The following is a 27311-nucleotide window of genomic DNA, read 5'->3' on the forward strand; positions in this document are numbered from 1 at the left end:
TATATATATATTCCTAAGAAAAAACTATAAAAATTTGACTTTGCATAAGGGCTGATTTTATTAGTTTCTGATATATTAACAATTTAATTTATTTTCAATATAGATTATATATATCCAATAAAAAAAGCATTAGGAATACCATTCCTATTTAATTGGCTATTTTTATTTACCTGGCGGGAAACTATGAGCAATTTATGCAATATGTCATTGAATGTGGTATAGCAACTGTCCAAAAACAGAGCAAAATTCGCCACGCGATTCGACGAAATTTTCCTGAAAAGGGTTGGCATGACAATTGTTATTCTGCATATAATGACCCTCCTGACAAAGGCGTTTGATGAGAAGGGATATGAAAGAATTGCCAGGGTGCATCTTTGCTATTTTGGAATTTATGCATGTGATACACATAATTTGATTATCATTATAACTGATTATTTTTCAGTGGTTTATGAATATAGCAGAGAATATCTGCGAAAATAATAATATTAATAATAATTTATCTGCACCAGAAATAGAAACTGAAAATTCACCTTAAGAAGATTAATGCCTGGGGAGTGTGTTGAAAAACGAAAAAGCAACTTGCCATATGCAAAAATATACGCAAAAGCATGCACGTATTTACAATAATCATTAGTAATATATATAATGACATTTTTGCTTGATTTTAAACAATATTTCTGTGGTCAAATGTCAAACTCGTTGAGTTAAAGATCTTAATCTCGTCGTAAAGACTCCACTATCTCCACTCGAATAAGAGTTTGATTTTCAGTGTTTTACCTGAACTTTTACATGCACTGATTGAAAAAGCACTTTCATTAGATTCATATCAGTAATAACAAAATTTCCATGTCATACTCAATGAGTATGAGTGTGGGTCAACTATTAAAATAGGCGAACGTCCATCACAATATTATACTTCAAGTTCTACTATAATGATTATTGCATCAGTTATAAATGTGTTTTTTTATACGAGCATACGAGTTCCACGAGAATTAAACAGTTCAATTAGAGAGTTCAAGCTGTGTTTGAATTGATTAAGAATTTCATTTCTGTAGCTTATGAAAAATTCGGCAAGAGCTTTTAATAAATGTTTTTAAACATTCGCCGCGTTATATTGCATGGAATGCTATAAATTAAATATAAGATCGAGTTATATCCAATTTAACCTCTGATTATTTCATCATAATCAAAATACGATTAAATTCTTTGTTCTATGGCGAGTATATAATTTGTTGGACGATTGCTTCTCGTTTCAGTTGGATTGAGGCTTGCGCTTGCACATGAGTTGCTGTGATCGAACTATAAGAACGACATAACATTATGCTGAGTCTCACTGCTGCTATATTTCTTGTGATATATATTACTGTTGTGGCTGGTAAGATAAATATATATGCCTCTGTAAATCTAAAAATATAGATTTAATGGTGTAAGTATTTATCTCGTATATGGTGCAATTTACCAAGTATGATTATAACTCGATCTTTTCTATAGCGGGGTACTATATATAAACTCGCTCTTCTATATAGATATATAGCTACACAAATTCTGCTGCAGAGGAGAGGTGCTTTGTTTCGTGCGGGGATTAGAGGCAAATGCAGGTTGATTCTTAGCGCGGAAGTTGAAATTCACTTTAAATATAAGGAAAAGTCTATATAAACGCCTCGCATTTCCCAGTTTAAAACTGTCCAAAATCTGGTATTTGTTTCTTTTACTTTTTACAACAGGAAACGCCTCAACTGAAGTTATTCTCACATGTAAAGAAACAGGGACCAAAATAGTTAAAAAAGGTTGTTTCAAAGACCCATCAAGAGAAGACAGAACACTACCGGAATTATTGGCCAATTTTAGAGATAAAATAGATTGGAACGAATGGAAAAATTTTTTAGATACATTTTCATGCGAGTAAGTGTATTATTCCCGACAAATGTTAATAAAAAATGAGCGCATTTATTGACTCCGTCATAGAAAGCCAATTTTAAGCAACAGCATGGGGGTGAATCTTGGTAGTTTGCAAGACCATATATGAATTTGGATTGACTGAGACCGAGCTTTAGTGACTTTAGCACAGAAATTGTAAAGGAATAGACCTTTTGCATTATAGACTACTTTTTTATCCATGCAAGGAAATGCAATCAAATCACCACAGCTGAAAAGAGCGTGCTGCATGAAATTAGTAGAAATGCAAAGTTTAGCTGCGAAATACGGAAAATATAGCCTTGCAAAATTTGTATACTTTTTTACCGTAAACGGAATTCAAATTGTTACCACATTTAGGCCTAAAATGGTAACAATTTCCGTTTATCCTGAAAAAGCATACAAACTTGCAAACTTTGCAAAGCTATATTTTCCACATTTTAAGTACAACAGCCAAACTTTGCTTATTGAGGATTCACAAAATTACTCTGTATGCCTGTGCCTCGGTTCTTTAAAGCCTATAAAAAACTGATCCATGTTTAAATAGATTAAAATTCATTTCCTTTTCTATAGATGCGCTAAACAAGCGAGAAAAAAGGATTACCGCTACTTTGGTTTGCAGTTTTATGGAGAATGCTGGTCAGGAATGCACTCTGAACGCTTATTTTCTATCAAGAAACCTAGTCAATGTCTTGGGTATGAATACAAGACGTGCGAAGATTCCACAAACAGCGCGTGCACTGGTGGAGGAGGATATAATTACGTCTATGAAATTGTGTATGAAGGTAATTTCCATTATCCTAGTCTGGTAGTCAAGCCATGCATGAGCCATGCATATGGTCGTAATCGTTTCATAAAGGTCTTATAAGAAAGAACCTTAATATATATTTCTACGACAATGAAAACACGGTTATTAAGACGTGATATGACGGAATGAAAACCAGATTTCAAAGAAATATACTGTTAACTTTGATTTGACAGCAAAGGTTCAGTGAGGAAAACGTAGGTTCGATAACTTGAAACGATGCTATTTGTCTATGATTTTAATAGAGTAATAATAATAATAATAACATTTCGTTGCTTTTTGCCTTCAGAAACTGAAACAAACCTTTGCGAGGAGCTCTCTCCTTGTGTGAATGGTGAGTGCGTTTCAACTGGGGATTCGTACATGTGTGATTGCTTATCTGGGTATGAAGGAGTGAATTGTGATACTCTTATTGGTGAGTAGCATAGATAGCAGCAACCTGAATGTTGAAGCCACCGAAAATGGCAAATACGAAGTTTGATCGATGGTAAAAATGCATTTTAATTTCATTTCTATGCAATACTCGTTCGTCAGTGGGTGGTCATTATTTTAAAGTACGTAAACCTGTTAAGACTGAACGATCGATCTAGCACGCGCGCAGAGTTTTCGAGGTCTAAACATCCGGCCAAGTACAAAATATGCTGTAACACTTTAATGGTTAAATTTGGTTCTATTTGGTTCCCTATAGCGAAGAACTCATTTTGATCAATAAAACGAAAGAGTAAAATATATATAAACAAAATAATATAACCAACTCACCTAATGACTCACAAATTCGGGTCGAAACGTCCAGAAAGGTTTCAGTGATTCAGTCTAAATACCACTTTTGATGCAAAATTGTTCTGATCAATGTTGTACTATATATAGATAATGATGATTGTGCTAACAGTCCATGCGTAAACGGGGAATGTATTGACGGGAAAAATTCATATGAATGTAAATGTTCGCCTGGTTATAATGGACAGAATTGCGAGAAAAGTAAGATGAATTATTGTCAATATTGTTATAGGAAACGATTTCCACGGCCAAGTTATGTCAAAATATTATCATCATTTCTTTTCGTAGACATCGATGATTGTGCTAACAGTCCATGCGTAAACGGAGATTGTATTGACAAAGTGAATTCATATGAATGTAGATGTACACCAGGTTATAATGGGCAGAACTGCGAGAAAAGTAAGAAAAAATAAACACTAATATTAAGAACTGTTCCTTTCATTAAAATTAAAATTAAAATATCATTTTTCCTTTTTTAGACATCGATGATTGTGCTAACAGTCCATGCGTAAACGGAGATTGTATTGACAAAGTAAATTCATATGAATGTAGATGTACACCAGGTTATAATGGGCAGAACTGCGAGAATAGTAAGAAAAAATAAACACTAATATTATAAGAACTGTTCCTTTCATTAAAATTAAAATTAAAATATCATTTTTCCTTTTTAGACATCGATGATTGTGCTAACAGTCCATGCGTAAACGGAGATTGTATTGACAAAGTGAATTCATATGAATGTAGATGTACACTTGGTTATAATGGGCAGAACTGCGAGAATAGTAAGAAAAAATAAACACTAATATTAAGAACTGTTCCTTTCATTAAAATTAAAATCAAAATTAAAATATCATTTTTCCTTTTTAGACATCGATGATTGTGCTAACAGTCCATGCGTAAACGGAGATTGTATTGACAAAGTGAATTCATATGAATGTAGATGTACACTTGGTTATAATGGGCAGAACTGCGAGAATAGTAAGAAAAAATAAACACTAATATTAAGAACTGTTCCTTTCATTAAAATTAAAATCAAAATTAAAATATCATTTTTCCTTTTTAGACATCGATGATTGTGCTAACAGTCCATGCGTAAACGGAGATTGTATTGACAAAGTGAATGCATATGAATGTAAATGTACACTTGGTTATCATGGGCAGAATTGCGAGAAAAGTAAGTTGAATAAAAGTCACTATCGTTTGGCAGAGACACCGGAAGCAGTTCAGGGCAGCGGGGAGGAAGCATTCATTTTACTTTAACGACCTCGCAAAGAAGAAATTTAACCTTACGAGCACATGCAGACTTGCAGATCCACAGTAGAACCATTTTAATGCCAAGAGAAGTTTGAACGCGGCGCTTCTTATCTGCCGAACGCATTTAAAACAATAAATAATCAGTTAAGGTGGCCCTGGATGTAATGGAGGAAACTGAGGAACTAGTAAGAAATTTCTCGGGCATGAAAATATTTTGCTGAAAGAATTAATAATCAAATTCTTAATCAACGGCTATATATAGTTTACAGAGTGGAGTTTCAGCTTTTAGTTTGATTTCTTTACCTATATATTTAATTATTTAAATGCTCAAAACTACCCGTAAATTAAAGAATAGTTTTGAGGTGAAATTGTCCCAGACTATATATATATATATATACATGCACTCTGGGTGTAATTTTGACCCATTTGAGTCAACTTTGTATTTGCTCAGTTAAGCAATCCACGTTTTCATTGACATTAATTGTGCCTCTATCGTCTTTCACTAGATATTGATGACTGTGCTAAAAAACCATGTCGCAATGGTGGAAGATGTGTTGATAAAGTGAATTCATATCAATGCGTTTGTAAAAGTGGATATAATGGAGCGAACTGTGAAACAAGTAAGAAACGCTTTTTTAAGGAAGAATGTGTGAATACGATGCAATCCATGCTCTATTTGGTAGCATTGTCTTGATAGTGGAAGATGCAATCCATGCTCTATTTGGTAGCATTGATAGTGGAAGATGCAATCCATGCTCTATTTGGTAGCATTGTCTTGATAGTGGAAGATGCAATCCATGCAATTTGTTAGCATTTCGTTGATTTTCAACCCGAATTCCGATTCGCATAAATGAAATATAAAATATATACTTGCATGGTATAACAAAGGTATTCTTCTAAGTAGCAACCATCTATGGTATGAACGCACGATATTTAATGAATATTGTGTTAGAGCAATATATACGGTTTACACCGTCCTAATTCTCTAGATATCAATGACTGCGCAAAAACACCTTGTCGTAATGGTGGAAGATGTGTTGATAAAGTGAATTCATATCAATGTATTTGCAAACCTGGATATGATGGAGTGAACTGTGAAACAAGTGAGAAATTCCTTGGTCGTAAAAAAATTGTGTTGAAAAAAATAATTATCAAAATTCTGAACTTATACAGAGTGGCGTTCCAGCTTTATTTTGTCTGATTTCTCTACCTATATAGTCAAATAAGTCAAAACTACCCGTAAATTAAAGAATAGTTTTGAGGTGAAATTGTCCCAAACTACATGCAAACTACATGGGTGTAGCTTTCACGCATTTGAGTCAACTTTGTCAGTTTGCTCTGTTAAGCAATCCACGTTTTCATTGACATTAATTGTGCCTCTATCGTATTTCACTAGATATTGATGACTGTGCTAAAAAACCATGTCGCAATGGTGGAAGATGTGTTGATAAAGTGAATTCATATCAATGTGTTTGTAAAACTGGATTTAATGGAGTGAACTGTGAAACAAGTAAGAAACGCTTTTTTATAAGGAAGAATGTGTGAATATCATTCATTCTACATTAAAATTGGCATTTCGCCATTTCTTAGACCGATTTCAGTCGTTGCATTTGCTGCAATTAAAAGCGAAAATGTCTCTAGCCTGGATTCCGTATAAAAATCGTAATTACGTAAAGTAAAAGTTGTACAAGTATGAATTGGTTATATTGTATTTCTTATTCATTTTCACAACATTTATGCATTGAACATCTTATGGTATATAATTATGTTGTCTATGTATTGTGAATGTATTCTTATCTTTATATTGTTATGTATATCCTGAGCTTTCAGCCCGTTAATTATAACCCAGCCTTGATCAGTGCAATGAACTTTTTAAATCGGTAATTTTAAAATGCCGGGAAATCCAAAATTTTAAGAATGTTATTTTCATCCTCTAGATATTGATGACTGTGCTAAAAAACCATGTCGCAATGGTGGAAGATGTGTTGATAAAGTGAATTCATATCAATGTATTTGTAAAACTGGATTTAATGGAGTAACCTGTGAAACAAGTAAGAAACGCTTTTTTAAGTAAAGGAAGAATATGTGAATATCATTCATTCTACATTAAAATTTGCATTTCGCCATTTCTTAGACTGATTTCAGTGATTACATTTGCTTGTTTAAAAGAGAAAATGTCTCTAGCCTGGATTCCGTAAAAAATCATAATTACGTAAAGTAAAAGTTGTACAAGTATAAGTTGGTTATATTATATTTCTTATTCATTTTAACAGCATCTATATGCATGGCACATCTTATGGAATATAATTATTTTATGGAATATAATTATTTTTTTTCTTATCCTTATATTGTTATACATGCTGAGCTTTCGGCCCGTTAACCCGGGCTTGATCAGTGCAATGAACCTTTTAAATATAATTTTAAAATGCCGGGAAATGCCAAATTTTAAGAATATTATTTCCATCTTCTAGATATCGATGATTGTGCTAAGAATCCATGTCGTAATGGTGCCAAATGTGTTGATAAAGTGAATTCATATCAATGTATTTGTAAAACTGGATATAGTGGGGTGAACTGCGATAGTGGTAAGTTATTTAGTAAGTTGGTGCATGCATCGATTAGATTAGATTCTGTATAAACTCGACCGAATAATTAACAATTATTAAATGAGGTTAAACCTGCCAAGAAGAATATCTAGCGAAGTTTTCGTGAAGATTTTTCGTTGTGGATAACGTGAAACTGAAGCTTGACAATTCTTCATATAATGTGAAAGCTGAATTCAATAATTGTTTTTTTTTTAAAAGAATATATACTGCAACTTTGTTCGCTCGCATTCATGTTGTTAAACTCGTGGTCTATAACATGCGTTGATTATGACGTGATGGTGTGAAAAAAATCTTATATCTCATGTTATGACGTCGCTCGTGGCTATTATAGACCTTCAAAGGCTGTAAAGTGTAATTTAATGTGGTTTAGGATATTTTTACATTTTTTTTCTCTAGATACAAAATGTATAAAATTTTCAAATGTGTTTACTTTTTAGTGACCATTAAACCGAATTATTGTAAGAACGCAAATTGGTGGCACAGTTTTGATAAAAAAGGATGGTCAACTTGCAATAATAACAAGCTCTTTATCACTGGATTTTATCGAAACAAATTGGATAATTGGGACAAAGATCAAATTTATCGACTCGAGGAGGCACGATGTTGTTCATCCAACTCACTTTATCTAACACAAAGCAGCGAGTGTACGGATGCAAATTGGTGGGCCTCTCTTGACAAGTAATGTGTTTAATTTGGCCTAATTTCACCCTGCACATGTGAAACAAGTAGAGCAACATGTTGTCAACATCACGCTAAACGTGATGCGCCAAGGAAAGCTACAATAGAAACAAGCCTTTTTTTAAACAGAAAAAAAATTACCAAGGTTCAAACAAAGGCAAAAATTAAACTCTGATCTATGCATACTCATGTTAGAATAGCTACATGCATTTAATTTTAGAGGTGAGGATTATCTTCAATTTAAATTTAAATTGTTTTCCTACTACATAGACCAAGCACTTGGAGTCTTTGCCCAAAAGGATACTTTCTCAATGGTCTTTACCGGACATCGGGAAATAACCTACATAACATCGAAGAGGGAAGATGTTGTAAGCCTGTTACTCATCCCAAGGACTACGGGCATTGCTATAACGAATATATTCGACACGAATTTGATAAACGAGGATGGACAAGCTGTATGAAGACTGGTTATTATGTCGTGGGAGTGTATCGTGATCATAACAAAGACTGGCTCCACGATATCGATTACTTGAGGTGTTGTAAAATGTCGACAGGTAATAGCATATACTGTACGATCGTTTGTTCTTAATTTTACGCGTTACATGACTAATGAGTTTGCCAAACCAGATTTCAATTTTATTTCTACTATGAAACAAGTAAGTAAGGCTTTTTTCAATAAGAAAAAAGATGTGAATATTATGCCAGCTATATTTGCCAGCATTTCAGGCGTGCCTGCAATTGGGCTATCTGTGCTAACATACTATATGTGTCTTCACATTAACAAGTGATTAAATTTGTATTATATATTTTCAATTCTGGTTTTAATTTTCAAGATGTTGATCATTGTGCTAAAAACCCATGTCGTAATGGTGGAAGATGTGTTGATAAAGCGCATTCATATCAATGTGTTTGTAAAACTGGATTTAATGGAGTGAACTGTGAAACAAGTAAGAAACGGTTTTCTAAGGAAGAATGTGTGAATATCATCCATGTTATATTTACATGCAAGTGTAAAAGCGAAAGTGTGTCTATATAGCCTGGTTACCGTATATAAATCGTAATTACACAAAGTTGTACAAGTATGAGTTGTTATTTCCCACTACTCTCGTCATAGTTGACTTTGATCCTTTTCTGGATATTCATAATATTTTTCTTATTCATTTTTACAACATGCATTTATGCATTGAAGCATTGAACATCTATATTATATGGTATATAATTATGTTGTCTATGTATTGTAAATGTATTTTTATCCTAATTATAAAATTATCAATTTGTATAGAAACATCACGTACTTATATATTTTTTTATATATGCAAAGCTTGCGGCCCGGCCTTCATCATGCAGTGTGCAACGAACGTTTTAAATGTATAAATTTTAGAATTGAAATCCCAAACTTTAAGAATGTTATTTCCATCCTCTAGATATTGATGATTGTGCTAAAAAACCATGTCGTAATGGTGGAAGATGTGTTGATAAAGTGAATTCATATCAATGTGTTTGTAAAAGTGGATATAGTGGAGTGAACTGCGATATTATTGGTAAGTTATTTACTAAGTTGGTGCATGCATCGAATAGATTAAATTCTGTATAAATTAAACCGAATAATGGACAATGGTGTGCATGAAAAAAGTCTTACCTCTCACGTTGTGACGTCGCTCGTGGCTATTAGACCATCAAAGGCTGCGAAGTGTGATTTGATATGGTTTCGAAATTTTAATGTATAAAATTTTCAAATGTGTTTACTCTTTAGTGACCGTTAAACCGAATTATTGTAAGAACGCAAATTGGTGGCACAGTTTTGATAGAAAAGGATGGTCAACTTGCAATAATAACAAGCTCTTTATCACTGGATTTTATCGAAACAAATTGGATAATTGGGACAAAGATCAAATTTATCGACTCGAGGAGGCACAATGTTGTTCATCTAACTCACTTTATCTAACACAAAGCAGTGTGTGTACGGATGCAAATTGGTGGGCCTCTCTTGACAAGTAATGTGTTTAATTCGCCTAGCTAATTTGGCCTAATTTCACCTTGCACAGATGAAACAAGTAGAGCAACATGTTGTCAACATCACGCTAAACGTGATGCGCCCAGGAAAGCTACAATAGAAACAAGCCTTTTTTTAAACAGAAAAAAAATGACCAAGGTTCAAACAAAGGCAAAAATTCAACTCTGGTCTATGCATACTCATGTTAGAATAGCTACATGCATTTAATTTTAGAGGTGAGGATTATCTTCAATTTAAGTTTTTATGTTTTTCTACTGCGTAGACGAAGCACTTGGAGTCTCTGCCCAGAAGGATACTTCCTCAATGGTCTTTACCGGACATCAGGAAATAACTTACACAACATCGAAGAAGGAAGATGTTGTAAGCCTGTTAATCATCCCAAGAACTACGAGAATTGCTATAACGAATATATTCGACACAAATTTGATAAACAAGGATGGACAAAATGTATGAAGACTGGTTATTATGTCGTGGGAGTGTATCGTGATCATAACAAAGACTGGCTCCACGATATCGATTACTTGAAGTGTTGTAAAATGTGGACAAGTAAGAATATGTTTTTGACGTTTTTATACGGGTAAGGGTCAAGTGACCCGAGATGGATGACTCCACACGTACTGTGTTCCTTCAGGAAATATTTTTTCACTTCCGATGTATTTATTGTGCTGTTCTCCTCATTTCCAAGAGATTTTGTTGTTAATTGCTAGTTAAACATTTTATTTAATTTCATTTCAGGACTTTAACTGTTCTCCAAGACAAACATTTAACTCAAACTGGACGGCTGAAGGCTGGAAATGTAGAAAAAACTGGTGTAGTAGGGTCATAGTAATAGTCGAAATAAATATAGTTGATGAGCATTTAATATTTTCGTTTAGTTTTATTGCATGTATCCGGCTTAGCAAAGGTAAAAATCGTAAATTAACCAATTACCTCGGGCTGATAGACACGAAGTAATAATTTCGGCTGGGTTAGTCATATGCATGTGAAAATTTTTGACACGCGGTCAGGTCGTTAACGTCACATTCTACCGTTTCTTGCTAAGCGCGTAAGAAATGCCTCTGTCGAAAATTTATAAAAATATGGTGCCCATTGTGGCAGTGGATGTTAAATTGCACTGTTGACAAATAGCAACCAAAAGTAATTTTCGATGATTTGAATGTTTATTCCACAAATCCCCATATCTTAAGCCGTTACACTAGAGGCCAAGATCTGACCTGTACCAGGTCTAGGACAAGTCTAAATAATATGTGCCAGGTTCACTCACACTTAGGTATTTGTCTTACTATCATATATTGTGAGAGATTTAAAATTTGAAAAATTTTAAACATTTAAAAAATCTTTTAAAATTTTGGAAATATTGAAAATTTTAAAAAACACTAATATATATAAGTTATTTAGCTTGTAGGTACACCACGTACATACAAGAATATTACTAATATATAAGTTCAAAATTTTGAAAGTTCTTAAATTACTTCAGCATCTGTCAAAACTTTAACTACCAAATATTTTAAAAATACTATACGTCAAAAATTAAAAATTTTTAAACTATTTGGGTATTTGTAAAATTTTTTTTCTTTTTTCTCAAAATTTGTTCTTGTTGCCAATTTTTTTTTATTTTTTTTTGTCAATCTTTTCTTGTGTCAATATCTTTTGTCAATATCTTGTTGCCATTTTTTTTTTGTCAATCTTTTCGGTGTCAAAATTTTTTCTTTTGTATCAATATTTTTTCTTTTGTGTGTCATTTTTTTTATGTCAAAATTTTTTTCTTGTGTCGAAATTGTTTTCTTGTGTCAACTTTTTTAAATTTTTTTTTTCGACAATTTTTTTTTTCTAATATCCAAATTTTTTTTACTTTTGTCTGAATTCTTTTTCGTGTCAATATTTTTTGTCCAAATTTTTTTTCCTGTCAATTTTTTTCTTGTGTCAACTTTTTTTTAAAATTTTTTTGTCCTAATTTTTCATGAATTTTTAGCGAGGTCGCAGTATTTTGTTTTGGACCACTTGTGTCTGGCTTGGGCTACCAGTGTGTCTGGCTTGGGCTTCTGAGTAGCAGAACTGTAGACAAATAAATTTCATTTTAAAAAGTTTTGACTTAATTAGGCCTTAAGAATTTAAATTAAACAGTAATTTCGTTGGAAAAAATGGCACTTTTCCCGTGCAGGATTCGAACCTACGCTGACAACCTGGTAGGTGGATCCGGTGTTAATACTAACCTCACAATATATGTACTTTCCCGTGGCCCAGTGGTTAAGGCTACGGCCTACCCGGATGAAAGCGTAGGTTCGAATCCTGCGTGGGAAAGGTTTAATTTTTCCCCACCGAAATTACTATTTAATTTAAAATTCTTCGAAAAGGATTAGGTCAAATAAAGAACAATAGCTTTCGACAAATAATGTGGTGGCCTAGTGGTTAAGACGTTGGTCCTCAATCTGAAGGCAGACGCTTCAACTCCTAGCAATGCAAAAGAATTAGCCTGAAAATTTTCAGTGTGATTTGGAAGCCTTAAAACAGTTAAAAGACTTCTCGGACTTTCGGAAAGGCTGTAAGTTGAAAAAAGTTTGAAATAAAAAAACTGAAAAATATTCTCGCGTTCCAAGGTACTCGAAAATTGAAAAAAAAGCACAAGTAAATAAATTTTAAAAACATGTATCTTCTAAAAAGACTGAAAATTAAAAGTTAGAAAAAAAATTAAATATTTCCCGCTTTTAAAAAACTCATGTTTACTTACCTTAATTTTTTTTCACGAAAATTTGACAGGGTGATTTTCTCGAGAGTGAAAAAATTTAATTTTTTTCACTTTTTTGAAATTCTCTTAGATTTTTTTTTCGACGCGGAAGTATTTTGTCTTGGGCTACCTGTGTCAAGCCAGACACAGCTTACCCAAGACAGACACAGGTAGCCCAAGACAAAATACTTCTGCGTCGAAAAAAAATCTAAGAGAATTTCAAAAATGTGAAAAAAATTAAATTTTTTCACTCTCGAGAAAATCACCCTGTCAAATTTTTGTGAAAAAAATTAAGGTAAGTAAACATGAGTTTTTTAAAAGCGGGAAATTGTTAGATTTTTCCGTCTGACTTTCTTCATTTTCAGGCGTTTTAGAAGACACGTGTTTTTAAAACTTTTTTTACTTGTGCTTTTCTTTTAATTTTCGGGTACTTTTGAACGCGATAATTTTTTTTTGGTTTTTTAATTTCAATTTTCTTTTCAATTTACAGTCCTTCACAAAGTCCGAGAAGTCTTTTCACTCTTTTACACATTCCAAATAACACCGAGATTTTTCAGGCTAATTTTGTTGCATTGCCAGGAGTTGAAACGTTTGTCCTCGGATTGAGAGACGAACGTCTTAACCACTAGACCACCGCGTCATTTGTCGAAAGCTATTGTTCTCTATTTGACCTAATCCTTTTCGATGAATTTTAAATTAAATAGTAATTTCGGTGGGAAAAATCGAACCTTTCCCATGCAGGATTCGAACCTACCCTTACAACCTGGTAGACCGTAGCCTTAACCACCGGGCTGTAGGATTGGTTGTTGATAGCAGCCTTAATATATATGTTATTGAGGTAGCCCAGTGGTTAAGGCTTCGGCCTACCAGGTTGTAAGCGTAGGTTCGAATCCTGCATGGGAAAGGTTCGATTTTTCCCACCGAAATTACTATTTAATTTAAAATTCATCGAAAAGGATTAGGTCAAATAGAGAACAATAGCTTTCGACAAATGACGCGGTGGTCTAGTGGTTAAGACGTTCGTCTCTCAATCCGAGGACAAACGTTTCAACTCCTGGCAATGCAACAAAATTAGCCTGAAAAATCTCGGTGTTATTTGGAATGTGTAAAAGAGTGAAAAGACTTCTCGGACTTTGTGAAGGACTGTAAATTGAAAAGAAAATTGAAATTAAAAAACCAAAAAAAAATTATCGCGTTCAAAAGTACCCGAAAATTAAAAGAAAAGCACAAGTAAAAAAAGTTTTAAAAACACGTGTCTTCTAAAACGCCTGAAAATGAAGAAAGTCAGACGGAAAAATCTAACAATTTCCCGCTTTTAAAAAACTCATGTTTACTTACCTTAATTTTTTTTCACAAAAATTTGACAGGGTGATTTTCTCGAAAGTGAAAAAATTTAATTTTTTTCACTTTTTTGAAATTCTCTTAGATTTTTTTTCGACGCAGAAGTATTTTGTCTTGGGCTACCTGTGTCTGTCTTGGGCAACCTGTGTCTGGCTTGACACAGGTAGCCCAAGACAAAATACTTCCGCGTCGAAAAAAAAATCTAAGAGAATTTCAAAAAAGTGAAAAAAATTAAATTTTTTCACTCTCGAGAAAATCACTCTGTCAAGGTAAGTAGACATGAGTTTTTTAAAAGCGGGAAATTTTTAAATTTTTTTTCGACTTTTAATTTTCAGCCTTTTTAGAAGACACATGTTTTTAAAATTTTTTTTGCTTTTGCTTTTTTTTCAATTTTGAAGTACTTTGAACGCTAGAAATTTTTTTCAGGTTTTTAATTCAAACTTTTTTTAATTTACAGTCTTCCTGAAATGCCGAGAAGTTTTGTAACTGTTTTAAGGCTTCCAAAATCACATCGAAATTTTTCTGGCTAATTTTTTGGCATTGCGAGGAGTTGAAACGTCTGTCCTCGGATTGATAGACGAACGCCTTAACCACTAGACCACCACATCATTTGTCGAAAGCTATTGTTCTTTATTTGACTAAATCTTTTTCGACGAATTTTAAATTAAATAGTAATTTCGGGAGGAAAAATCGAACCTTTCCCATGCAGGATTCGAACCTACGCTTACAACCTGGTAGGCCGTAGCCTTAACCACTCCGCGACCGGATCTTATGTGGATACCAACATTACAACATATATACTATGCATGGGAAAGGTTTTTCAAGTCCTAGTAATGCAAAAAAAATTAGCCTGAAAAAATTGCAGTATTCTTTGGAAGTTTAAAAAGTTAAAAGACTCCCGGGTCTTCGGGAAAGACTTAAAAATTGAAATTTTGAAGTAAAAGAAAATAAAAAAAAATAAAAAGTTATCCCCTTCAAAAAATACTTGAGTAAAAAGTACCTGAGTTAAAGTAAAAAAATAATAAAAACATTAAAGTAAAAAAATTAAAAACACGACTGAAAATTGAAAAAAGTCGGGGAACAAAAAATGGACAGAAGAAAAAAATTTTGAAAGAAAAAAATTTGGACACAAGAAAAAAAAATTGGACGCAAAAAAAATTGACAAGAAAAAAAATTTGGCTGGAAAAAAATTTGGACACAAGAAAAAAATGGAGATAAATGAAATTTATTTGTCTTGAGCCCAAGCCAGACACAGTCGTTCAAACCAAAATGCTACAACCTCGCTAAAATTTTACATAAGAGAAAAAAATTGACATGAAAAAACTTTGGATACAAGAAAAAAAAATTCGAGAGGTAAAAAAATTAGTTACGCTACTTTCTAAAGGAAGAATCGTAATTTTTCGTAAATTGTAATTTTTCTCAATTTTTCGAAATTTCAAAATTCGGTCCAAAATGCCTCGAAATGGTTGAAAACAAAGTAGAATTACATTCTTTAATGAAATCAATACATTTGAGACATAAAATCTTACTTTGATGATTTTCAAATATACAGGCAACTTGGAAGATCAAAGGAAAAAATCGTAATTTTCTTAAATTTTTCGAAATTTCAAAATTCGGTGCTAAACGCCTCGAAATGGTTGAAAACTAAGTAGAATTACACTCTTTCATTAAAGCAATGGATCTCAACATACAAAATCATTGTTTAAAAATCTCAAATTTTCAGGCAACTCTGTAATGGGGGACCAAAGCCGAAAAATCGTAATTTTCGTAAATTTATCGAAATTTCATAATTTAGTTCAAAATAGCTCGAAGTAGTTGAAAACTAAGTAAAATTGCATGCTTTCATAAAAACAATACATTTGAGATAGAAAATCTTACTTTCATGAATTTTAAATTTTCAGACAAAAAAAAATCGTAATTTTGGTCATTTTATTGAGAATTCAAACTTCGGTCCAAAATGCCTCTAAATGGTTCAAAACTAAGTAGAATTACATTCTTTCATGAAAGCAATGCATTTAAACACATAAAATCATACCTTGATGATTTTCAAATTTTCAGGAAACTCAGTAACGGGGGACCCGTAATTTTTAGAAAATTCAAAATTCGGTGCAAGTAGCATCGAAATGGTTCAAAACTGAGACAGGAAAAAAAAATTGATACAAAAAAATTGAAACGAAAAAAATTTTGACACCAGAAAAAGAGAGAGCTTATAGAATATACGGAAAATATATATAGAGCTTATAGAATATACGAAAAAATTAAACTCGAATATAAAATAGCCGATATTACTGATTTTGAGATATGCCTCTCACGTCAACGATATATAGCCACGCCAAAGTAGTGACTGTGGCATGAGGCATTTTTCCTTGTACCTCATATCAAATTACTACCAGTTCATAAATTGAAAGCAAACATTCTTTACATGCAGTTTACTGTACATTTCTATTATTGAGTTACAAAATGCAAAGTTCTATACACTATATCTTCACTATCATGATCTGTACAAAAACATACCCAAGTATCAGTGGTGTTTCAATCCCAATGGGAAACTTACTTAATACGAGATCTTACATTGGCTTATATAATGCAAAGGAAGTAACTTTTGATATACAGCTCGAATATACAGGCCATATATGGTCCTTGTTTAAATACTTAAATACATTCAAGTTACACGTTCAGTTGATTACTAACGATACTTAGGGTTGCCCTGTCACCCTATGGGGAATAGTTACTAAAATTTTAAATTAATAACTGCATTGCGATGAAATTCGTATATCCGCAAAATTTAATGTTTTAAAAATATCTTTATACGAAACTATATACGTTGGTTCCATATCTTGCCGGCCACGTTAGTTAAGATGCCTATGTATTTATTCGCAGTAGAAGCACTCCGTCATACGTCCACTTGATCAGTTAAATCTGTCATTACCTTGAAGTAGATAAGAGTTTAGGGTTCAGATTGATGTGTTAACCTCGAGAGCGAGTTAACGACTGTCAGACAGTTAACTAGGTCCCAGCGTCCCAGAGACCGGTTGTATCAAAGGCGTTTAGCTTCAATGGTGGATAAGTCAAAATTAAATAACACTATTACAAATATCACTCTTGAATGAGTAAACTTATGCACTGTTTATGTATAGCTGTAAAAAGTGTCGTTGTTTTAGGTTAATAACATTTAGTTTGCTTGTCGAATAACGATAGACTTGCTTTCTATTTTGAAATTAATTAACCACGGTTTACGCTAAACGGTCTAGTGAAACGGGCTTGATAAAATTGAATGAAATGTGTACAATTTATTCTTAATAACAGGCCCTCGTGTATTTACGACTTCCGTAACCGCTGTATTTCGTTTCTTATCCTTCCACAATGTAAATTTACCAAAATCCTTCCCCACTGTAAATTTACCTAATTCAGCGCCGAGATTCAGAGTTATGCTGCCGTTCAGACATAATGGAAACATGCAGAACGAATACAAACATAGCTAACCCAAATGGAACTGAACAGTATGTATACACAATTAGATCCATGCACGGTGAGAATAACTTAGTTGTTAAAAAATACAGAATACTAACCAGGGAGTTCCTATTACTTCCTCTACTACTTCGACTACTTTCACTGCAGCCACTGAATGACGACGACCTTAATGGTGGTCTTGAAAGATCCTAAAGAAGATGAAATGTGTTTTTTCCGACTCATCTTCGCTTAGGCTAAGTCGTTTGTTCTTGCATGTCGAGTTTTGTTTTGCACTCCTTTATATTTCATTTACCAAAAATTCGATTTGTTACATTCATACTCACATTAAAGTTATCAGGAACTGCCAATCCTCCATTTACCACGTTCCAGTTCCCTAACAAGATAATAAGAATAACGATTTTAAGGTGGTGTTATCAACTAAATTTATGGAGCTTGCATTGGTGATTTATGGAGCTTGCATTGGTGAGGACTTTGCAATAATTAGAAAACGCTGATTTCCTCCGTGCTTTCTTAATGCAACAAAATTGTCACTGAAATGCTCTAACTGACCTGGTTGTCCATCGTTATTCGGTAAAAACGTTTCATCCGAGTTTGACGGATTTGAAGTTCTAGGAGAACGTTCCTGCTCTAGTTTGTGTATTAAAGCTCTGTAATACTGTAGGTCACATTGCAGTCTAATCAAGAATAATTTGAATTAGTTCAATGAATTAATTTTTTTGTCATTTCCTAAAATAACAACTGATTTCTAGGACTCAAATAAAAAGACTTACTTTTCACGATTCATATCTCGATCAGCAATAACATTCTGAAACAATAACAAACAAGCATGATCTTCTAAGTTCTTAATTTCAAGATCATGTCTAAGAGACTGATCATTTATGCAAAAAATTAAAGGAATAAAAATGCTACATTACGTACCAGTAATCTAGTCAGACATTCGTTCAGTCTGGCTGTTGAAGTAGCCAGTTGTTGCTGCAAAAATATACGTCAGGGTTCATTTAAACGAAGTTATAAATCTGACAGTTCAAAGTCAGTAAACATTGTTCGACAAAGTACTGTTGGTTCAGAGGAAACTTTAGGAACATAATTAAGAAATAGTAAATGTACTGGCTTAAATTGCTTTAAAATCAAAAAGCAATTTTTCAAAAGCGTAACGAAAAGGCATTTTTTTCTATTTGGAGTATGTGAGATTATACCTGTGGAGGAAGAGGATTTTCTTCGACATTTTGTGACCTGTCACTTGGACTAAGAATGCTGGTTACTGCATCCGTTATGTGGTTTGCTAAAAAGACAATAAAATCAGAATTTTTAGCGACAGAAAGGGAATGGTTGAAATGTAAGTTCCACAGTTCAAGGCGCTAGTCGTACAGACCATATCTAGTTGCAGGAAACAATATTTAGGGAAGAAAATATGTATAATTACCTTCAAGAATTGAATCGACAACAAGGTTTCTAAAAATGTAAACAAGAGCGTTTAATCTGGTGTGCCTGCATTTGGTACACCCCTTTACAGTAGCTACATCAAAGGAATTTGATAAACCCTTCAACAAATCATAGCAATAGACGGGAGTTTTGGTTTGGGATATATATTTGAGTAAAACGACAAGTATGGAACAGACGTGGGAGCTAGGATGTCATAGTTTGAGCTTTATAAAAAAAGATTTCATAGATTTTTCAGAGTCAATTTATTTACACATGCATAAGTGCCTAAGATTATATACCATGCAAGTAAGATAGTTAATACCCTACCTTGCATCCTGGCTTTTGTCCGAAACAAAACCCTATCAAAATAATAATAATTTATGAATTATAAGAATAATCAATAAGAGAAACTACACAACGACTCGCGTTTCTTAAAGCTATCCCATTCAATATCCCGCTACGGATGAGTTTCTCTGAGGGGCCAAGGATTAAGCTCGGCGTGATTTCTATAGCTTTTCTTAGAGGTTTCATGTCATCTCTTTGCACTTTCCTGATCAATTAAAATGTTATACCAACGTTTTCCGGAAAGGGTATTAAAAAGATCGCGTTTACTGTTAATTCTTAGCGCTCTTGCGTGGCCTACCTGGTAGGAAGCTTGACCCTCAGTTGAAGGAATTCCCTGAAGTAAGAATCAGACGTTTCAATTACATCGTGAAAAATATTAAAACACCGTAACCCAGTATTTGTTACCGAGTTATACACCGTTCGTATATACTGGAATTGGTGACATTTATTTATGGCAACTAATAATTGCATTGGCAAGACAGCGTGCGCATCATATATATAGCCCTACTATAACCATTTTGACGCCTGTACCAAAGCGGCGTGGTCTCCAAAACTAATGTCGCTTACCCTGATTTCTTCAACTAATCGCGATTTCTCATCAAGTAACTTTCTGATTTCCTCATCTTTTTGCTTTACTAGCTCTAATAAAGCAAAAACAAAAATATGTGAACTTTTATATGAGCAAAAATTATGTGTGTATTAAGTGTTTTTTTTGTCAACCTACCAATCAGTTCAACAGAAGACCTTGATGAGCCCTCACTGGCTTCTGAAAAATCATCAGGCGAGTTCTTTTTGAAGCCTTCAGTGCTTCCATCTGTATCAAAACCATCGCCATCTATAGCAAAGCAAGGATTATCTAAAATTGCACTGAAGCTATTAAAATATAGTATTTATAAATTTCTGTTTCAACAATTGTCAAGAACACCCAGAACCTCAGCGAATATCCAAGCTATAAAATTACAGCAACATTACCTGGATTCTTTTTCGGAGAATCAACACTGATTTCATTTTTGATATCGTCTAAGCTGCGTGATCGATCTCGACTTGATAAATCTAAACCTAAATAATTCTGAAAATAAAATAATTCCAATGAGAAGTGAATTCCAAAAAAACAAACAGAATGAAAAGGGGAACTTGAGGGAACTTGAGAGAACTCTTCGCCATTAACGCTTTAATTACACCGTATTGAAGACAATCGGGCGGAACTCATCCCATTATAGATGAGTTGGAAAATTTTGCACTGGATAGACATCCTCCTTTAATAATTAGAACAGCACGCGTGTAATTACGAATAATAAAGTGAAGATATTTGAAACAAACTACCTTGCTTGGAAGTTCTGGTGCTTCTTCGGAATCTTTTTCTTTTTCATCAATTGCATCTTTTTCACTTTCCTTGTTTATCCCATCTTCTTTCTTCTCATCATTTTTCTCACTTTCAACGTCGTCTTTTTCTTTTGCTTCAAATTCTTCATTTTCAACATCACTCGGCTCTTTCATTGTGCTTGTAACAACGACAGCGTTACGTCTTCCTCGTTCTACGCCATAATAAACAATTATAATAGTATACATCATTGTTTTCCTCGACCCTACTAACAGTCAAATTTCATAAATTTCGTAAATTTCCTGCAATTATTAAATAGAACGATTGCTATCATAGCAAACATATAAAAAAATGCATCAATACTTTAAAATATGAAATTATTGTAGCTATAGGTTGTAACTATTTCGAGACTCGTGTTGTTGTCGATATCTCCCCTCATATTCAGGTTATATTAATTCTCGATCTCGGTTTATTAATATATCGTGAGAGGTCGAATTTCCTGAAAATATTTTATTATAATCGAACGAATGTTACTAATAGAAATATTTTGCAAGATACTGGTTATGAGCACCTAATAGAGGTTCATTACAATCATTTTAATTTGAAGAAATGCGAACAAATACTAACCTTTTCCTTTGCAAGACTCGATTGCTTCGGTAATATTTTTGAACCAGCTAAAAAGGAGAAATTAATTAACTATATCTCGGCTTACAACGATTTTACTTGGGATACACTTCCCAAGAGGTCCAGTATATCAGGCTCATTATAATGGTTATTTTAAACATTTGGTCAGCTAATATTTTATACTAGAGTTTGTCTTTGAGATGCTTTGAGACGCAACAGTGATTAATAATTAAAAACGCGATAAAGTAAATGCTATATGTTTGAATAATCAAAAACCTGACAATATTATAATAAACTGAGAAGCGGTCAAGTCCGTTCTGCGCATGTGCAAGGCTGGTCGAAGCTTTTTGGCCCTAAAAGAGGTTCTTACTTTTTTCGCTCAACCATTGTTGCGGCAACCAATTCGTAAATCTGAGGTCCAATGTCGGACGTCCCAACAACAAAGAAAGCCTTTTTATCTACAAAAAAGTAAACGAGTTGTAAAAACGAAGGATACGTTTTCCAACAAAATAACGTGTGCAAATGTACATCTATAATTGTATCATATTTTGCTAAATTATAATATAAAACGTTTTTCAGAAAGATTACAACGATTGTTTCATCGCAAGAAAGAACTCGATTTACTTTTAATGTGATTAGCTAAGTAGCTAATACCTGTGGCAACGTTTCTCGTAAGTACCGTTGAGAGCTTCAAAACAGGGCTGTGTGTTGTCTGCAAGTACAAAACATACGTAGTTTAACAATAACCCTACAAATATCACTTGCATGCAATGCTAACTACACAGTTGATCAGTGTATTGAGAAGTGTGAGCAATTAGTCAGGACTGGGAACAAATCAGCTTGGGATACACTTCCCAAGAGGTCCAGTATATCAGGCTCATTATAATGGTTATTTTGTTCGGGAGTAGAATAGACTTGCATGGCAATGTAGCTACTTCACAGTCTGTCACAGTCAACTAACAAATCTACCGACGTACATGGTAACCCGTTCATTCAATAAAATGAATAGACAAATGTAACTTGTGCATGTAACAGACTCGGCGGCACAATAGACAGTGAAAGTATTATATTTCACGCCTCGTCACTCACTTTATTATCTTGATAACCTTTTATACTCATGCTCTGGCATTTCAAGACATATTTATCATCTTGTTTTTGAAGCAATACTAGGAGATCTTCTAATAACAGCGCGTGTAGATCTACGGAAAATAGAAACGCAATTACAAAAAGGCAAAGTTTTTCACAAATCATTAGATGAACATGCGACGATAAATTTAATACACTTACCGATGTGTTTCGTTTGATTCATCCTCCATGTCAGAGGACCATCAAAAATTAACTTGTGTTGTGTTATATCTAAATTCTGGAAAGAGGAATTTAATGATGTTAATGATGTTATATTATCATCCCGAAACTTTCCTCTCATAATGACATTTATAATATTCATTAAACACGGAGAGCGGATTGCGGAACGTTACCAACATCACATATTATCATATCAATCAGTTTTTACCATGAAAAAAATCCCTCACTCCTTTCAATATCAATCACATGCAATAGTTTATGTCAAACCAATAGCGGCATTACATTGCCAGGGTTACATTTTTCACACCTTAAACTCTTCTGCTCCTTTATGATTTGATTTTTCCAACGGTGTTTTGTCTATTTTCCTGCTGAAATCCGCTAAACGCTGCAAAAACACAAGAAAAAATAAATTGGGGAAATTGACAAAAACACTGTAAATATTTTTATAATCTAATTTCATACTTGTCTATCTTCGTATTCTTTCACCGCTTGATTAACATACTCAAGAATTCGCTAAATAAATATTTTAGGTGTGATTATTATTGAATGTGGTGTCCTATTGTTCCAACCATTGTTGCTGGATAAATTCTAGTTTCTTTTTATCATAATCATCGCTAAGTCGTTATTTAGCAACGTAATATATATATAGAATTTTTACTATGCATGATGACAACCAGTAATATATTCCTTCGTATTTAAGTTAATCTAAACCGACAGGTGGATTGGCTTAACCGCGGGATGTCGAATTGCTAGCTAGACAATTGCATGAGAGAAATAGTTCATTACCTTACAAATGCTTAGCACCTTCTTAAGTCGAGCGTGATCAGGGTTATTTGCTACAAATGAAAAATGTTCATTTATAGCATGCTAAATATATTTTTTTAAAAATATATTATTTACCTTTTTCCTAAACTACAAACATTCATTTACAGCGGATTCCGTTTCACTGCAAAACAATAAGCGTTCGCAACGCATGTTGGATCGTTTAATATATGACTCTTGAATTGTCACATGCACTGTTTCCAAGGAATGGGCGGAGCGTTCCGTTTGTGCTTTGACATAGTTGCAGGCTTGCAGTGTTGTTGAAAGAAAGTGCTTTAAAGAAAGTGCTTGGGTTTAAAAGAAAGTGCTTGTATTTAAAAGAAAGTGCTTTCCCATGACTGTAGGATCGCCCTTTCGTATGACTTTCCACATTTTAAAATACCGCAAGCGTTTCGAATATGTTTACATGCAAGATGCGCGCCAAAACCGTGTGACATTTCAAAATTCAAACGTCATATTCTAAACGATCCAACATGCGTTGCGAACGCTTGTTATTTTGCAGTCAACCGGAATCCGCTGTATAAAAGATGGCAAAGGAAAAACTAGACCAACTAGACAAACCATACTTTTCCATCATGGTGCAATAATTGTCTGCTAGTATTCATAAATATTCTAAGCACTGAGCATAAATATTACCTGGCGTGGCCTTGATTAGTCCCTCGATAAAGAGTGGATATTTAGTGAGACGTTGGTAACTGCTTGAAATGATTCCTTGAAGAGATAGTTTCCGACATAAAGGATTGCTTTCACATTGCTTTAGGAGAGAATAAACAACCAATTAGCCCATTAAGCCATTTACAGTTTACAGGTTATTAATTTGTTTGTGCTTGGTAAGATAGATTATGTCACTGATAGTATAAATATAGAAGAGCATAACAGACCTGAATAAATTCATCAAGTTTCTTCTTATCTTTCTGTTTCACCTGGTAAGGTAAGACAACACACATACTTGTAAACATAAAATGTAGTACATTATATTACATTGCACAATAACTAATTTATATATAAGTTTTGAACGCAATGATCTACAACACAGCATTTAAAAATACCTTCAACAGTTCAAGAGCGTGATTTTGACCTTGGCAAAATTTGGCAAACGCCTCCTTTGCTTCCTCTCCTGGCTGATCGTTGAACTAAAAGAAACAGACATGTGATCATGTTCAGTAGAGTGGTAGCCATTCCCAGTTTGTATTAATACTTTAACGATATGAATCCCTGCTTTAACATTAATTGAAAGTGGAAAAAACAACCGTCGTTAGCGAGGGTCAATAACGAAAGGATATTGGACTGGAGCACAGGCTAATGTATGAAGACTAGCGTTTTTGTTCCCCTACTTTGATATAGCCTGTATAGTTTTAAGAAAGAAACACGTCGTAAATTATGCACTGAAATATGAGATTGAGCAACATATTGGAATTGGATAATTTCATTCAATTATGTTTCAAACTTCTTTTTCTCGTTGCACGAGCTTTTTCATCGAGTTGTTTTCATAATTATCAATGGTTCTTACCCGGTTTAGCATAACATCGCCGATCTCATCGACATAACCATGTTTATTCTTCTTTTCCATCATCGCTTGAACAAGAGATTCTAAAAACGGAATAATATTTATTTCTCTGATATCTCGAAGAGGCACATCACGTAAATTCTAATCTGCAGCAGTAGTGGTGGATTCAGGAAGTTGCCGAGTGACTTCCGAGTTAACAATTTTCAGACGTCTCCTGCACCCCTGTTGATGCAAGCAATAAATCCATAAATGATATAAAGCTACAGTAGGTAAAATAGGTAAGATTTCCATGGCCTTTGCAACAGGGGAGCTCCAATACGAGGCATGATTATTACGAGATAAAAAGGACATGTGAACTTACTATGTATCTTTATTAATTCCTCGAGATTAGGAAAGAGAAGTTTTCCAAAACTTTCATACTCGCTTTTAGCTTTCATCCATGGTTTATAAAATACCTAGATCAAGGTAAAAAAGTCAAGGTCAAAAGTCGTTAGGTCTGCTGTCAGTGATTTTACATTCCAGTTGAGATTGAGACACCTGAAATACAGTACCTTGTACAACACTTTAAGAGTTCGTACATGAGTTCTCTCTGTGTGAATGAGTTCTGTAATGTACAACATACAAGTCGAGTTATCTTCGATTTGGAAAAGTTGAGCAACAAACTCCAGATACAACAATAAAAAAACATTACCATTTATAGTATCTAATCGTTTTCTATCCTTTCCTTTGATGTGATTGTAAATCTAGAGAATAGCAAAGGAACGTTTCTTAGATTGTATTCTGAGTCATGCATGCATTCACTAGTCACACTAGTTATTACCTTCGAATCAATTATGTCTTTCAAACTTGGCATTTCTGTTGGAACCTCTAAATCAGAGTCCTAAAAAGGAAATTCTTAGTCATAACCGCCACATGAAATGGTTTCAAAACACTAGTTAATTCTTTTTAATTTTTAAATCTTGATATCGACACTCTCAGGCATACGTAGGCTACAAAAATGAAACATACCGTTTCCTCGTCTTCAAGATCACATAAAAAAAGAAATATGAATTCAATTAAAGAACACTTTTCACTGCATTCATACAATTTAGGTGCTCTACTACGTAGGATGAAATGCCAATGTTTATGCATTTTACAGCTATAGTGTAATTACGAAGGGTAAAAAGACTCACCACTTTCCACTTGAGCTGTCAAATCGGATGTTTTATCTGCAATCTTTTCAGGCCTAGCAAATGGCACAATTTTAAGGTTCTTGTGCGTTTTGTAACCTTACCGTTACATAATATATAGGAGTAATTATGTCCTAGAAATAATATTGAAATATACTAAATATACTTACTTTGTTACTCCCGGAATAAATACCGTTGGGGGAATCACTTCAGTTTTCGAACGATTGGCTTTTACTCTTGAATGCTCTCTCTGCAAGAAAATTACTATAGTGTTTAAAACAATCCTGGGAAGATTAAGTAATGTTGTAGCATACTTAGCAAAATCTATAGTGCTTTGTCTGAGATTGGGACATTGCATAGCTATATCACATCTTTGATCAACAAGAGTGATATATAATCTGTCGTGAAAGGCAGAATATTCAACGATGCGCAAATAATTTACTGGCCTAAATATACAGCGACATATTAACATCAAGCTTTTTTTCAAGCATGAAAGGCAGGTTAGAAAAGAGTTGTCTACAAAGGTGTTCAACAAACTTTCAAAACATATAAGGATGACTTGTTTTTTTAAAAATATAAAAAAAACAAATATGCGGAAAAACAATAATTTACCTTGTTAGTAATCATACTCGTTGATCTTGCTACATTTGGAGCAGGTTTTGCCTGCGATAAAAGAGAAGGTTGAAAGATTCAGCGAGTGTGATGAAAAGTTGGACATCTCCAAGAGCTCTACTCGCGTAATCACTGATTTGTATATAAATTGTACAGATCATTGCGTCTAATAGATGATATACATACCTCCAAATAGGAAGCTCGCCTGAAGGAAAAGTAATACGTGATTTAGCAACATTTTATAATTTAAACCATAAAGTCATAAATGCAATGAATACATGAACGAATGTTTGGTAGACAGCCTCACCTAAATTCATCATCCGACCTGCTATGAAGACTATTTGAAAAGAGAAAAAATATTTATAATCTGAAATATTCATAATATAACATACAGGAATTTGCCTGCATCACAGTGCAAATGCATGCAACATTATCAACGCTGTTTTCTTTGATACGCGAAAATGCACATAGCACAATCGAAATAAAACTTAGGCATGCTATTTATAACTAGTGATCTAAAAAAAGGCGCTTTAAAAAAATCACAAAGCATTTTTTATATATATTGCGTTAAGGAACTCAAAAAATGTTCTTAATTGAGA

At 33.6% G+C, this 27311-nt stretch overlaps 2 protein-coding genes across 6 annotated transcripts in view; one reads left to right on the forward strand and one right to left on the reverse strand.

The window, feature by feature from the left end:
• Positions 1-1271: 1271 nt before the first annotated feature.
• On the forward strand, positions 1272-10901 carry LOC114524497 (fibropellin-1-like). Of its 3 annotated transcripts, XM_028545591.1 has the most exons (22): positions 1272-1375; positions 1725-1902; positions 2488-2699; positions 3009-3134; positions 3587-3697; positions 3785-3895; positions 3976-4086; positions 4168-4278; positions 4364-4474; positions 4560-4670; positions 5257-5370; positions 5740-5853; positions 6147-6260; positions 6688-6801; positions 7222-7335; positions 7794-8034; positions 8305-8588; positions 8868-8981; positions 9459-9575; positions 9788-10028; positions 10311-10594; positions 10784-10901. In XM_028545591.1, the coding sequence occupies exons 1-22, from the start codon at positions 1321-1323 to the stop codon at positions 10789-10791; spliced, it is 3096 nt and encodes a 1031-aa protein (XP_028401392.1). In that variant the 5' UTR covers positions 1272-1320; the 3' UTR covers positions 10792-10901. The 3 variants fall into 3 exon arrangements, with proteins under 3 accessions (XP_028401392.1, XP_028401393.1, XP_028401394.1); XM_028545592.1 differs by lacking the exon at positions 5740-5853; XM_028545593.1 differs by lacking the exons at positions 8305-8588; positions 8868-8981; positions 9459-9575; positions 9788-10028.
• Positions 10902-16881: 5980 nt separating this feature from the next.
• Positions 16882-27311, reverse strand: part of LOC114524429 (rho guanine nucleotide exchange factor 12-like) — a 37486-nt gene continuing 27056 nt past the window's right edge. For all 3 annotated transcript variants that reach the window (XM_028545502.1, XM_028545503.1, XM_028545504.1), the window contains 36 exons: positions 27020-27049; positions 26899-26917; positions 26713-26763; positions 26271-26350; positions 26104-26156; positions 25940-25950; positions 25752-25811; positions 25623-25674; positions 25483-25535; positions 25293-25386; positions 24935-25014; positions 24474-24557; positions 24306-24347; positions 24061-24178; positions 23389-23438; positions 23065-23115; positions 22910-22987; positions 22585-22660; positions 22387-22496; positions 21952-22009; positions 21668-21755; positions 21301-21347; positions 20676-20887; positions 20325-20421; positions 20077-20187; positions 19920-19993; positions 19651-19686; positions 19335-19366; positions 19009-19037; positions 18782-18867; positions 18504-18557; positions 18356-18390; positions 18135-18259; positions 17909-17958; positions 17684-17773; positions 16882-17043 (listed from right to left, as the gene is read on the reverse strand). In XM_028545502.1, coding sequence (XP_028401303.1) covers positions 17008-17043; positions 17684-17773; positions 17909-17958; positions 18135-18259; positions 18356-18390; positions 18504-18557; positions 18782-18867; positions 19009-19037; positions 19335-19366; positions 19651-19686; positions 19920-19993; positions 20077-20187; positions 20325-20421; positions 20676-20887; positions 21301-21347; positions 21668-21755; positions 21952-22009; positions 22387-22496; positions 22585-22660; positions 22910-22987; positions 23065-23115; positions 23389-23438; positions 24061-24178; positions 24306-24347; positions 24474-24557; positions 24935-25014; positions 25293-25386; positions 25483-25535; positions 25623-25674; positions 25752-25811; positions 25940-25950; positions 26104-26156; positions 26271-26350; positions 26713-26763; positions 26899-26917; positions 27020-27049 — 2452 coding nt within the window. In that variant the 3' untranslated portion in view covers positions 16882-17007. The remainder of the gene's footprint in view (positions 17044-17683; positions 17774-17908; positions 17959-18134; positions 18260-18355; positions 18391-18503; positions 18558-18781; positions 18868-19008; positions 19038-19334; positions 19367-19650; positions 19687-19919; positions 19994-20076; positions 20188-20324; positions 20422-20675; positions 20888-21300; positions 21348-21667; positions 21756-21951; positions 22010-22386; positions 22497-22584; positions 22661-22909; positions 22988-23064; positions 23116-23388; positions 23439-24060; positions 24179-24305; positions 24348-24473; positions 24558-24934; positions 25015-25292; positions 25387-25482; positions 25536-25622; positions 25675-25751; positions 25812-25939; positions 25951-26103; positions 26157-26270; positions 26351-26712; positions 26764-26898; positions 26918-27019; positions 27050-27311) is intronic.

Source organism: Dendronephthya gigantea, unplaced genomic scaffold, assembly GCF_004324835.1.
Source record: "Dendronephthya gigantea isolate DGI-Jeju-01 unplaced genomic scaffold, DenGig_1.0 000031F, whole genome shotgun sequence".
In the NCBI taxonomy this organism is placed as follows: domain Eukaryota; kingdom Metazoa; phylum Cnidaria; class Anthozoa; order Malacalcyonacea; family Nephtheidae; genus Dendronephthya; species Dendronephthya gigantea.